This window comes from Toxotes jaculatrix, chromosome 15 (genome assembly GCF_017976425.1).
Source record: "Toxotes jaculatrix isolate fToxJac2 chromosome 15, fToxJac2.pri, whole genome shotgun sequence".
NCBI classification, from domain to species: domain Eukaryota; kingdom Metazoa; phylum Chordata; class Actinopteri; family Toxotidae; genus Toxotes; species Toxotes jaculatrix.
In genome coordinates, this window is record NC_054408.1 from 22,384,264 (window position 1) to 22,399,126 (window position 14,863).

Genomic DNA, 14,863 nt, shown 5'->3' on the forward strand with positions numbered 1-14,863 from the left:
TTGGTTATGAGTCCCTGTCTTTTTTCAAATTCACACTCCATGTGCTGATATTACGTCTCTCTATATGACTCATTTGCTCTCATACGTTTTGTACCGTTTTCTTTTCTCTGATTTATCACTGGAGCATCTTGTTTGCATGAGACTAGATGATGAGATGTTTGCCTGATTTTGATTGGCCCTTACTGTCACATGTTAAATATTTAGCACTTTAATGATAAGTGTAAAATAGCAGAACCTAAATATCAGGAAGCCTTGATTCAAAAAGAGGCAGACGGGTGGCAACCTGAAAAGGAGAGTTTTATGAATTATGTTTGCCTTTGCTATATGGTTCAGTAGTTCTTATGTTTTCACATTCAACCACACCAACACAACTCGTTCGTGTGAAGTGTGTGCAACTTGTGCCTACACGCAATACTTTTCATACAGATGCATTGTGGGGACTCACCTCCATCTGGGGACACAAAGCAGATCCTCACAAAGTAAACTATTAAATTATAGGAATAACATTTTGGGGAGAAAGTTACATGATGAAATATCATGCTGGAATTTAGTAATGTGAATTTGAATATGATATTTTATCATGAATATACTGTAAATAGCTTTTTTTATTGCTTTACACTTAAGTGGGGAAAACTCATCGTTTAATGAATTAAAGCAGTGCTCCCTATAACGAGTACGTTTCTGTTTCATTCCCTACCCTACACACTTTCATGGCTAAATATTTATTAAGACACATTGCCGCAACAGTTTTTGAAACCACGCAACACCCCAGCAGGCAGTTTTTAAATTCTCCAGAGTCCCTTTCTCATGATTCTTTTAGATACACACTCCAACCTGCACAAGAAAAACCTCATCCTTCCACTTCAATCATAATCTTGAAAGAGCATGTTGTAAATGTGATTCAAAACATGAAGCCATCATTTAAAAAAGACTTTAAAATGAATTTCATAGTGAGATTAAGTTTCATGAATCTGAACATAAGTCATTCCATAACTTTTTTTTTTTGCCAATTCAGAACAATTTGCGCAAAATGTGCAGACAAGATTTCATTGATTCAAATCAAAATGGTGAAAGCAAAGACAACATAAGTATCACAACAGTGTTATAAAACAAAAATGATTCCAAAGTACTTTAACATATTTAGTGGTGACTTGAGGTCCATCTTGTACCTTATATGCTTTCATAAGGTCCAGTGGGTCCACTTTGGGGCCCTCCAGTGAGTCCTGGTTTTGTAGTAGTGTTCGCACCGTCTCCTCCATGCTGTGTTCAAGGAGAAAACAGACAAACTGGTCAGTGTATAGCCCACTTAACTGGGGGGGCAAGTGATTGTAAGTGCTAGGGATCAAAGAATTCACAGAACACGTATATATTAAGTTTATATTTATCCTCCAAACAGAAAAATCAAATCAAAGGCTCCACCATAAACTGTAACAGAAAAGTCTGACTTAGATGAACAACACTGAGAGTCTACAGCCATGTTAACATGATATTATTTAGCAGGAAAAATGTTAACCATGTTCACCATATTGGTTTAGCATATTAACTAATTTAACTTTAAGCTGAATATCTTCATTGCAGCCATGGATTAGAGAAAATGGATAATGGGCTCTACAGGGGGAGCATTCCAATGAATGGTTTCACTGACACTATGCATGACTGCCACAGCCCCCACCCCCCTCGGATATTTGTTTGATATGAGCTGACCCTGAGCTTAGGGGAAGGTCATTAGTTCCCATCCTAGTCAGAAGAATGACAAACTTAGCAGGACACATTGGTTACCGTGAATGTCTGCACAAACGTTCTATTAAAAAAAATGTCAGCCTCATGGTGGTCAGTCAGGGGTTCACAAAAGTCATTAGTCATCCATTGTCTTTGGACCATGAATGTCTGTACTCAATTTCATGGCAATCCATCAAATAGTTGTTGAGATATTTCAGTTTGTACCAAAGTGGTGGACCGACCCACGCTGCTGTCTTCTGAGCCATGCCGCTTGTGAGCTTATTTGAGCTTATTATATTTGAAAATATTGGTCTGTATTGTTCTTGTTAGTTTATGCATGTATACTAAAATATATGTCAGTCACTTCGGGAGTGACAGCTGATGCCATCACATCTACACCTTTGTTTATATTTGGATCACTGACTGAGGCTTTAGTTTATGTCACTATTTATGAATGCATAGTGAAGTTGACAATGTCATCAGTACAACTTAATTTTTCCAGCCCAGTGGACACGGTAATGAAGTCTGCTAATTGGATGCAGAGATATAGGACTGAGGGAATGTGAAGCTGATAAACCCGTTGCTAGAGGTTCTTGTGTTAAAGGGACATTTCACTTTTATAGAACATCTTCAAATTTCATCTTTTGCAACGAATGAGAATATGAACATGATCACTGGATCAGCTCCACCTCAGATGACCTGACCGACAGAGTTCAGACTTTTCCACATCCATACCCAACGAAGCAACGCTGATTGGTAAGAGAAAGCAATTTAAGGGCAGTAATGATTTGAGAAATGCTGTTAACACACATCTCATCTACTGAATGGACAAACAAATCTGGTGTCTAGTAAAGTGTTATTTGATTAAAACAAATCAGAAAAAAAATTAACTATACAATATTTTGAGTGACAGAGGGACACACTAAGTCCCTTGTTTATTTATCTTTGTTTTGGTGTCCACTAACCCCTGATGGAAATATCTGGCTTTAGCTGCTAAATGTATCCCTGTGTTTACCAGCTAGTAGCTAACTTTGTCTGTCTGGTGTTGAACAGTAAGGAAAGCAGACTTCAGACTTCAGCCTCTCCTCTGTGATAAAGCTTATAAGTCAGGGCTGGCTCAGGTGAGCCCTGAACCATCCTTATGCTGCTATAGGCCGATGCTCTTTGGGGAACTCCCATGATGCACTGAGCTCTTCTCTCTTCTTCTTTCTCTCTCCTCAAACATTTGTATCACACTGCTGCATGTCATTAACTTAGTGTCTCTCTCTCCTGTAGTTTATGCTTTCCCTCTCTGTCCTCTCTCTCCTAGTCCTCACCCTGCAGGTGTCTCTGACTCTATCTGACACTACTACTCAACACTCGCCATTATCATTCACCTACATATCACTGTCATCATTATCATTATAACATCCAGTCTGACAATGCTTGAATACAACAGTATATGCAGCTGTTCCTGCTCTCTATCTTCTTTCTTCCATTGTGCCCCATCTTTCTCCTCTCTCCCCCATTTCTCTCCTCTCAGCCCAAACGCCTGAGACACATGGCCCTGAGTCTGGTTCTGTTTCAGGTTTCTTCCTGTTAAAATTGAGTTTTTTCTCTCCACAGTTACCAAATGCTGCTCATGGTGGGAACTGTTGGCTTTCTCTCTGCAAAATTGCAAGGGCTTCACATTACCCTGTAAAGTGTATTGAGATAATATAGGTTAGGATTTGGAGGTATATAAATAGAACTGAATTGAATAGTAGCTTTTTTGCTTAAAACCAGTGCCTGCTGCATTAAACGACACCAGTGAGAGCAGTGAGACTTAGGTGAGGCAGTAAAGTTGAAAGCAGGAAAAGCAAAACAATGAGCTCAAAGATGCTAAAATGTCCCATAGAACTGATGGAAACTCCAGAGTCATGTGATTATTCACTGTGGGATCAATATAAGTGGCCCCTTTCACATTACACATAATCATTTGATCCATGGTTAATCTAAAAAACCTAGTAGTACTGCTTTAACATTTGATTTCAAGTATTATCTGATGCAAATTAAATGGGCAAATTTTCAAAAATCGTGTCTAAAACTCAAGTAGGCAATAAATGTTTGGATAAAATAAATAAATGTAAGACATACTGTAAACACAGTGCTATATACAGTATGTTCACAACCATCAGAGCTCTGTTTTCAACTTAGTTTTATGTTTTTACTGCTCAAAGCTGTTGTGTGCAAATTTACACTGTCCTTAGACATATAATATTTTCACATAAGGCTTCAAAACACCCATAATACTACTGCCAACATTTCCTAAAATAGCTCCCATGCATCAGTGTGGTCTTGGCTTGTGATTTTGTAATTGTTTTCCCTCAGATTGCGTATGCTTGATAGACACTGACCAGTACGCAGTGACATTTTGCACTGTCACTTCCAGAGCAGCTTTCTCCCTCGTTTGATGCGTGTGGCACAGCCATTAGCAGTAGCTGCTGACTGTGAGCACACCACTGGCATTCCTGCCCCAAGTCACCGCCACTGACCTGAAACAAACCCGGCCAAAAGGAAAACAGCGGGTGAGGTGGTTTTTGGGCGGTGGACTCAAATATTTGTTGAGTTTAAAGTCCAGAAAAAGGCAAACTGAATAATTTGATGTGAATATGTGCAGTCTGGAAGGATAGATGGGAAATGCAAATGTCGCTGTGTGTTGCTCAAAGGTTCAAGCAAGCCATCAAACCTGTCAGAGTTGGGGGTTCAAATCCCATTGGGACCACCCACGCTGAAAGTGCCTGCACTTGCAGCGCTGTGACTGAGGCACTTTGGGTCTGAATGTGTGCACCGAATGGAAAATGCTATGAAACTTTAAATTTATGACAGACCACATGTGGAAGACCAATTGCAGAAACTACAGTGCCATGGAGTTAGTTCCTGGAGTTTGAGCAAGCTTATTTGATGAGGCACGATAAGTCTGGGAAAAAAAAAAGAATAATCAGCTTCATGTTAATGGTTGCTCCCCTAAGTTTGTCCTGTTAGGGTTACTAGCTTGACCCTTTCCTTTGTATAACACAGGATGAACACAACACTGGGTGTGTGAGAGCTGGCATTGCTTTCCACTCCTGGAGACAGATGTTGGTGGGTTAAGGAATGAAGTTTAATGCTGAAGTTGCAACACTTCTATTAAACTGTTAATGCCAACGTTTACTATGTGGGAATGGCGAATCTTCAAAGAGCTCCTTTTAAGCTCTGTTTGTTAGTCAGCAGGTGTTCCTATCATTTCTATATACAGAATATTAATATTTCTTCTCTTGGAAATTCCCATTGTGCACTGACTGTGACATGTACCTTAGTCACACGCTGCTGCATCACTGACTTCTGAACCCAGTTGTTTTTTTTGACTTTCACCAAACTGACTGAAACTGAACTGAATTAAACATTTGGTGCCACCTTCTTTCACCACCAACAGTCACAGAAATTGCAGTGTAAAGGTCAGAGCCACAACACTCCCTCCATTAATAAAATGCACAAACCTCCCTATGGGTCCTGTATAAATAAATATTTTACAAAATGTGATATGTAACATCATACAATTATCTCTTTGCATTTTTCTGTTGTGCTTCACAGCAGCTGAGCCTCAGCATCACTAAGAGCAACTATAACAATGCAACACGGATCACACCTCATCATGCTTGCTCCTCATGTAGTCACACAAATCCACCTAATTGCTATCAAAATTCATGTTATTTTCAGCAATATTTAATTCATTGCCTCGACTTCTTTTCCCATTCGGTCATCACTCACCCCATGCTGCTTTCCTACCGATGCTGCTCATTTGAAACGAGGCTAACCACACAGGTCCTCGGCTTCTTCGGTTCAGAGTTAGTCATCGTTTTTGTGCTTGTGATTGGGCACTGAAGGGAAAGTGGGTCTCCTGGTCTCATGTGGACCATGAGGGAAATAATGCACAGCTGAGTACTCTCAGAGAAGGGAAAACAAGCTCCCACCCTGTCTGACTCTACCCTAACAAGGCCTCATACTCTCCATGCCTTCCCAGTCTCATGACTGCAGTCTGGCAGGAGAGATGTCTGCAGTCTGATTGTCTCCCTGTGTTAAACCACATTTCAGAATTGCTGCTGAATGAACACTGAATTTTTTGCCTCCTCTCATCTAGTAGGAAACAGTATTTGGCAAAATGTTGCATTGCGGTGCAAATTTATTGATTTTTGACCACAAACTATTGTGAGGGGTTGGGTGGATATATAGGATCTGCATTTGCTTTTTAATAAAAATCAGCTGATGTCTGCCCAGAAAGTGAAGATGTGGATCTGGTTTCACTCAGCCGCTTCAGTAGAAGCTGTTTGTAATGAAACCTGCTACTAATTCATTTCATTATTCTTGATTTTAGGGAGGTTTTAGTGATGACTAAAACAAGGTTTGAGATTTTATTTATTTCATTTAACCAGGATGACCAGGATGAGTAAACTAGCTGAAATCTGTAAAGATCAGTAATAAAGTAAAGCAGCTAAGCCAAACTCCCCACTACTAGAAAATTGGCCTTTATGTGTAAAATTGATTGAGAAATTCAGTTAACACATTTTGATTTACGACAAGCACATATTGCATAAATTTAAAATATAACTTACAGCATATTTACCCCACAATTCTTGCCTGTTTAGTAGAATCATATACAAATATACGAGTCATTTTGAGATGTGTTGCTTGGATGTCTGATACAATGGCAGTATTCTATCAGCAGTGGCAGTATTCACAAATGAAGATTATCTTCTATAGATTATCTTATTTTATAATCCTTTAAAAATGATTTGACAGAGTAACATTTTCCATAAATGCTGATTATCTTCACAAACTGTTATTTGGATGTAACGCTGCATGCATTGCTGTCATGTCTGCCACAGAGGGGTGAAAAAGTCAGAAATCTAAATTTTACGTACAGTGTAATGCCTTTAAATTATTTATTGAATTTAAGTTGTCAGAGCAACTATACTGACTGCTTGAATTTGGATTTTAGTGAGCAAACTTCGGTAAATACTAGATTCAATACAAAAATAAAAGCTTGCGCATGTGGATTTTTGAAAAAGGAGGACTTTTGAAATCAAATACCTCACCTTTCATGCAAAAATACAGTATATTGTACAATACGACACACTTTACGCATCACACACGTGCACCCAAGCATGTGTTTACAGTGTATAACACTGCTTCAGTGACCGTGCATAGATATTTGTCTTAAATGGAAGTGACCCATTCCTTTTTACCTGAGGGGTTTCTGCTGCTCTGTGACATTTCGCCACAGGCCTCACTTTTCAAACTAAGGCCGATAGCTCATCATGCACAACAACGTATGAATGAATGGCCTAGTTTCTCTTTTAAATAGTGACATGACCCTTTTCCTCACCTCAGTGAAAACTGAACCACAACAAAGCACAAGCATCTGGAGGGGGGGGGAAGTATCTCGATGCTTTTGTGCTCTCATGGGTTTTCATCCATGATTTAGGTGTACTTGAATAATAAATCGAAACAGAAAAGCACCATCATTCAGTCAGTCAAAAGATCACTTGGTTACTACTTGGTTTGCAGTGTTTGTGTTGAAGCTCTCTGCTCTTACTGGATCCCAGAGCAGCTGCTTAAAATGTAAACCAAATGAGTTCTGATGACAGTCCCTGTATAATCCATCTGTATATGATTTCAGATTCAGATTCAGAGAACTTTATTGTCATTCCTTCTACATTCAGGTACGTATTAGGACCGAGATTTCGTTGCACCCTCCATATTGAAACAAAATCCCTCATCTGAAAGTTTAAAACACTCTTAGTATGTGTCAAATAATCAGGTATAACTGTAGCAATAAAACCTTTAGATGTATACATGAATATGCTCCTGTTTTCTGTTCTTTATCTTTTTTTTCTCATGCTTTCACGTGTGATCACTGTTCTCCTCTGCCTCCATCCTTATATCTGTCTTCTGCAACTTTTTATTCCTATTCAGAGTCAATGTAACTATAGAAACTTTGTACTTTGTGTAATATTGCAGAAATGGGAAGTTGCTTAATTCATAATAGATGCTTAAATGAAACCTGTTAAAAACTAAATGATCTTTTTTTTTTCCTCATTATGATTCAACAAACATTTTGGGAGAGACTTAAATAAAAGAACAATTTTTACAGTTATAAAAACTAATGTGATGTAAAATTAAAAAAGAAAAAAGACAAAAATGATAAATAGCATCTCAAGTGATGCACTAGCAAATTACTCTAAGACCATTGACATGCATTTAAAAAGCAGTAATTACCCAATGTAGAATCACATTGAAACTACCCAGATCTTTTCATGTGTGAACTACCTAAAAACTTGGAGGTCAACTTCAAGTTTTTAGTGATGAAGTTGTTCTATAAATAAATTATGAAACAGAAAGGATCCTCCAGAAGTTCTGCAGCACCAATTAAAGGTCCTTAGAGGCCAATGTTTAAAGGCATATCACCAGCAAATTAGTATTTCGGCAGAACACTGAAATTCAGGCTTTGCTTTAAAAGGCTGCTTTATGAGATACTCTCTGCATGTAACAAGATTAAATGGACCTAAAAAAATTGAATATGAAAATAAGATGAAAAAAAACAACATGCAATTTTCCAATTTTAGGGAAATGTAGTCACATTTTTTTATAATTATAAGGTGTGCTCTACAGCTGACTGACACATTACCCTATCCTAACTAGCAAGAAGAAAAAAAAAAGTTAATATCTAATTTCCCTAAATACTGGGCAGCAGTTCAAATATCTTCTCCAGGGCAGGGGTGAATTCACTTACAGTCACATATCACTGGAGCCTAATCTCACACCTCGCTGAGCATATGCAGATGGGATCAAACTTGGATCATGAGGAGCAGCCTAACAGTTGACTGGACATAATGCTTTGCTTTTTATTTTCCTTCATCACACGTTGGGAGGGGAGATCAATAAGTTGGGACACAGCCGTAGTTTCTCACTGCAGAAGGTTGACACTTCAGGTTTTCGTGTCCAGTAAAAAGGAGTATTCTTTCCTTTCAAAGCCAACCTCTACATATAGTTGGCTCTCAAGTTAATGAAGCTGTTGGATGTCACCACAGAAGCCCAGCAGTTCATCACATATGGTGTTTGGCCTTTGATGGATGTATGCTATGCATTATGTTCTTCTAGCATATACTATCCAGTTACAGTGATGGGGAGAAACTTTCCATAACTGTCACAGAGGTCTACTGGAGAAATGGCTACGCACCAAAAACAGCAAAGTGTAAACCACCAAGAAAAGATTATCTGACTATAGATTAAGCAGAAATGAGGAAATGTAAATTGATAAATTAGTTTCCAAATTAGGTGACACAGAAACTTTTCTTGTCTTTAGTCGAAACACTCAAAGATGTATACTTTTCTTAACTGGCTAATAACCCTGTTGCACTAGGTGCACTTTCTTTATATAAACATCCGATTGTGTGTAACGTGAGAGAGGTCACTCGTAGTGACAAACTCACAGACTGTCACCAGACATTTCATCCCCTCGCCTTTACAGAGCAGCGGCTTTTACCATTAAAATGTTAAACCCACAAGGATGCGCTAGCTATGCAGCAAACAGCAGGCAGAAACTAGCGACTTAATATGAGCCAACGTATTTGCATCTAACCAGTTTAGCACTGAGCTTTTATAATATTTGAAGGGTCATATATCAATGCAGCTTTTTTAATTCAATTGATTCTTCAGCCTTGTCAAAACCTGGTGCTGACCTTACCCATTTTCCTCAGACCCAGCTGAATTTTTCAGATTCTGGGAATCACCTTCTGGGCCATGAAAGGCTTCACGCAGTTTCTTTCACATATGCATCATACTCCCCAAGATTTGTAAATGGACTTTGATGTTTAAGATAGGTGGAGTTCCCCTGTAAATTCTCAAATATAAAAATGTGCTTCTTCAGCCTGGTGTGGTTAAGGTGCTACCTGGAGAAGTGCTGCTGCAGTGTCACCATCTGCCGCCCACCCTGCTGAGACTTCACCCTCTCCCTTCTCTCCGCGCCCAGATGTTGTTTGTTCTCCAGCTGGGGATTATTATTATGGATCAGTCTCTGTGGCGTAGCTGTAGGGGAGAGGAGTAAACACAGTTGGTTTGTTGTTAATCTTGCATATCATAATCCCACTGAAGATTTCAAACATACAGTACATCTGTTCAAACCCCCCCCCCCACCTATAAAAGCACACTTTGTCAGTAAGTTTTACTTGTTTGGAAAAGAGCAGGACCAGTGTGCGGCCTCTCCTCACCTCTCCTCTCTCCACCTCACACACTGTAGTTCTGAATTAGCGTCGACGTCCGTGTTTTCCCCTGACAGGTTGTGAGTTGACATTTAAACAGGGCCTTGGGGTAAACTGTCATTTTGGAACCAAATACCTGTATATCTAAAAAGAGTCAAGGATGCCCTCATACAGTGGGTGTTTACCTGTCTGGATACTGCTGAACCGAAAAAAGCTGCCTTACAGATTCAAAAGAGATTTAACATGTCTGTGACCAGTTCATGTTGTTTTGCTGACAGTAAACATGAGATACAAACACAATAGATTATATGTGATTGCTGAAACTCTGTACAGTGCACTGATAAACCTGACAATAATACGGTAACATCTCTCTATAAATGACTCTGTGCTTGTTCAGTCCTTGCTTTGCAATGGGAATGGGAATTTTCATGGAAGAAAAGCTAATTTCCTCTTTAGTGTCAGTCTACGGAGAGATATAAAGTGGCCAGCGGAAGTGTCAATCAGACTGAGAATGGACCCCTTTTTTTTTTTTTCTTTTTTTCATGGCCTGCTATGGTACAAGCCTCTAGCCACTGGTTTGGCTCCCGGTGACTCACTTTAGCCATCACACTCAATTATTTCTACTCCACCATGCAGTGCTGCAGTGCAGGAACAAACGCTGCTGAATTACAGGAAGGCCTGTTACTAATTCCAGATATTGTAATTGCGGTGACGTGATTGTGCTTTAGTCTTACAGTCATTCTTACATTTCCTGCTATGACGTGCAAAAATATCTGCTATGAAAAGGGTCTTTTGTCCCAGGAAGCGATGACAGTGAGCCAACATGAGCCGTACCAGAACCCTGAGCATGAAGCAGCTAAATGGAATTTGGCCATTACTAATTTGATTATTATTATTATTATTTAGATTTGTCAGCTTCCAGTACTTGGAACAAATAAAACTTAATGCAACTAAGTTTAACGTTCTTAAATACACCTGTGCTTTTCCTACTGTGGTTGCTGAAAAAAAAGTTGTCTAACTGCTGCTGTTAACAGAATCACAGTTACTGCTGTACTCTGCAGTTTGCAGACAACAGACTACTAAAGCCAGAACTCTTTCCAGAAAGAAAGGGAGGGGGACATTCAACAGGAATTTGGCTTTAAAAATGAAATGAAACCCCAAGGGCTCTATCTCTATTTTAACAATCAAAGCACATGGTCTAAAGCACATGGAGCCAGTACATTTACGGAGACTCAAAATCCACTTTTGCTAGTTTAACAGCGGGAAAAAGGTCGCAGTGCCAGGTGCGTGGTTCAGAAGGGTTGTACGCAGTCAATTAATCACGGGTGCTTTTTTGTGCATGCAACAAACCAATTAGAGTGCCATCCCCCATTCTCTTTTAAAGCCAGACTCGTTGAACAATCCTTGGAAGATTTTTTTGCATGTTTGTTTGCTGCTGTGCGTCACACAGAGTGTATGCAGGTTGTGCACCCGCTCATGTAGGCACATGTCAGGAAAATACTGCACAGCTGACTTCAGACCATGTTTTTGTTTGTCAGTTATTTTCCGTTGTCTCAAGATATCAATGCTCCAAAAATGCACCTGATCACACCTCATTTTAAGACCAATACACACATGGGTGCTCATATTGGCGCAAGTAGCAGAGTCCCCACATCTCTTCAAGTGAAATATTTAAAGTGCCGTGAAAACAAGCGCATAATACAGAAGTCAAAACAAAACACTACAGGACTTGGTAGTGGATATTTCTTGCAACTAAACTTGGTTGAAATGTCTTTCTCACTGTTTCTGGGTTAAAACAGATCAAGTGTGAATCACACAGAGACTCACACCTGCTCACACTCCCAGTACACATCAACAACAACAACTCACATGTTAATGAAGTATTCTGACGTGTGCTAGTCAGTTTTCAGTCAAGAAACACAGGAGCCAAGACACCCACACAAGACAACATTTCCATGTGCTTCGTATTTGAAAGCAAAGACTTTAGGGACATTATGAAAGGTCATTCAATTAACAGCCATTTCTTTTAGTAATCAGTTCAGATCTGGGAACTGGTTCAAAGATATAAATAAATAAATAAATGTCAGTCTTGGCAAAGTAACTGCTGTTGCAAAATGATAATTACGAGCAAGAGAATGGTAATTTACTGCAAGTGCCAAATCACCCTGAGTTAATTATTTATCCGTTTTTAAATTACATTATTTTCCTTTAGAAAGTATGGCAAACCTACTCTTCCTTATGGTTTGTCTGTCCTTCAACCTAGAAGTGGTGATACATGGTGGATAATAGCAGGCCAACTCTAAGCTGTTAAAAAGGAGTTGAGTTGCTTCGTTCATTAGATGCAAAGTCACGGACAAAAGCATTAAAGCAATCAAAGAGAAACAGCAGTCCAAAATAAGCTGATATGGTTGGACTGGTTCTTAAAAATCTAGGCCTTTAGGGTAGTTGTGTTTTTTTTTTTTTTTTACCTTAAAAAATATCTAAATTTGAGGGACCTGACAAGGATGTGGAAACTGAATCAGCACTGCCATCTGCTGGTGTTCTTCGATCACTACCGGAGTCTGGCACTTAGCTGCAGAATCACTGCACAGTTTAAACATATCAGAGAATCAAAGTTCATTTTTTGCTTTGGAAGTCAGCTGTGGTGTGTGTCAAGAGTTAACTTTCAATTTCTACTTTTACCCCTACATTGGTAAAGAAATTCATAAAGAGCTCAGAAGGACATGAAATTTGGGCTGGGTAAATTTATGTAACAGGGGTTATTTCCCCACATAAATCTGAGAAATTTATCATCTGCAATTCTATTTTTACAGCACACATATTCATATGATTGTTATTACATACAAGAATGTACAAAAACACATTTATTTGAGAATGATTTCAGACGGTTCTCCTGCTTTAAAGACTAAAAATAAACCAACAACCAATTTTGAAAAACTGCTCTTTTATATTATTAGAAGTGAATGCATCAGAGCACTGCTTAACACAACATTATCACAGTGTCCATTAGAACAGGCCTAAGCTATGATGGAGTGGGCAAAAGAGGAGAAAAGACATTGTCTGTTCATTACTAATGTTTACAGCCAGTCCACTTGTGAGATGTGCTGATTTATCACCATACATCCATGGCTGTTGTGACTTTTATTATTAGTGCACAGAGCCTTTCTATGGAGGAAAACTCAGGGAAGTAGCCATGTATCTCTGTATCTCTTTGCTCTGTTGTTCTGTTGTACATGAAGACTTCAACTCTTCTTTTTCCAGAAACACCACATTTGTTTCTTGAGTGTATTTTAAGATTTATCCTTTGAGCATATTCCTGTCCTTTTTTTGGTGGTATAGTTTGAATATAATTTTTCCAGAACAGTAACCTGAAGAGACCTTGTGTTTTAACATGCCACAGCAGGAAAAGCACAGCTGACATTAATAGTTCTGATGATGGCTGCAGTCCAGTTAAAGTGTCTCAGTTCCAGTGTCCTCCTACATTCTGGCTCCCTGGGACACTTTGAACTGAACAGAGCCATCTCTGATGCTGTTGTCAGCACTCGTGATTTTCCTACTATGACAAGTCAAAATGTCTGCTGCGAAAAAAGTTGTTCCACCAGATTATTAACCAAGTTACCTGATTTTTTTTTCACTTTATCCTGACACTAAGAGCCATCTTGGTGGCCTTCCACAGTTTCCACATGAAATAATATATAAATAATATAAAGATACTGAAACATGTTCTCTATATGTGGCTACTCTCATAGAAACACACTGTGATTTCATAACCTGTTGAAACTGCTTGAACTGATTTTTCAATATATAATTCTAGTTTACATATTATAAATGCCTTATGGCTGAATTTGCTCAGCTTCTTTCCTTACAGCCTTCGTCTGTTCTTTACATGGGTCGTACTGAGAAACATGACTGTGTTTCTCAGTACTTGGCCAGTAGATGGAGCTCTCCAGTCATTTTCTTCTCTAGTCTTGCATCATCTAAATTTATCACCTGCTTCCTCGTGTCCTTGTTTGTTTCTTTGGACATTTTTTTCTTCTCCATATTACTGCGTCTCTATCGAGCCACACAGGAGAGCTAGAGAGGGAGAGAAACGGGGGGGAATGTACCTGACTCAGCCTGCTGGTGCCGGCTGAGTCACACGGTACCTTTAAATGAGTTATATGATATCATGTTTACAAATAATACATAATTTTTAAAGGAAAACACCTCACTCTACATACATGTAAAAGAAAAATGATCCAAATGATCTTTTTTCACAAGTAACTGCACAGAATGTTGTAATAAATCCATGGAAATGCTCACTTTGTGCTGTATGTCATTTTGGAAAGCATCTCATTTGTGTCTCAAGAGCGGAGATCTCATTTGGAGCTAAACCTCCTTGAATATACCCACAGTGATGTTTCTATAGATCAGCCTTTTCTATGTTTCCCTGGGGATGAATGGAAATGTCAAGTGCACATTTATACTGCACGTAGAACACAACAGGATACTGTAAAAGCACATCATTATGAGCCTATTACACTGAAGCGTTTCTCTATTCTTACACTCCATCCACACAGTGACGCGCAGTTCTTTGGACAAGATCTGTCCAGTGTGCAAATGTAACAATCACAGCTCAGCTCTGTTTTCACTAAACTGCTAGGTTTCATTCATTCATGCGTCTCAAAAGGAGTCAAATGAAGACTCACAAGAGACATGTACAAATAAAGGATTTAGGCAGTGACACAAAGTGTATCCAGAAAACAGAGCTACAGTCCAATAAGAGCTAATGCAGATCACACTTTGACGCATGTACTCAGTTTATAGTAATATGCATCGGTGTATGTTTATTCCAAAGAGGAATAAAATTAAGTAAACAGCTGACTAACAAAGTGACAAGACTATTA

The 14,863-nt window shown here is 39.0% G+C and overlaps 1 protein-coding gene across 5 annotated transcripts in view; it reads right to left on the bottom strand.

The window, feature by feature from the left end:
• LOC121194661 (nck-associated protein 5-like) overlaps positions 1-14,863 on the bottom strand; it is a 60,176-nt gene that overhangs the window by 37,293 nt on the left and 8,020 nt on the right. For all 5 annotated transcript variants that reach the window (XR_005895399.1, XM_041057631.1, XM_041057632.1 and 2 more), the window contains exons 2-3: positions 9,669-9,804; positions 1,170-1,260 (exon numbers count right to left, since the gene is read on the bottom strand). Coding sequence is in view for 4 of the 5 variants with exons in the window: in XM_041057631.1 (XP_040913565.1) it covers positions 1,170-1,260; positions 9,669-9,697 (120 nt within the window). In the remaining variant the exon portion in view is untranslated. The remainder of the gene's footprint in view (positions 1-1,169; positions 1,261-9,668; positions 9,805-14,863) is intronic.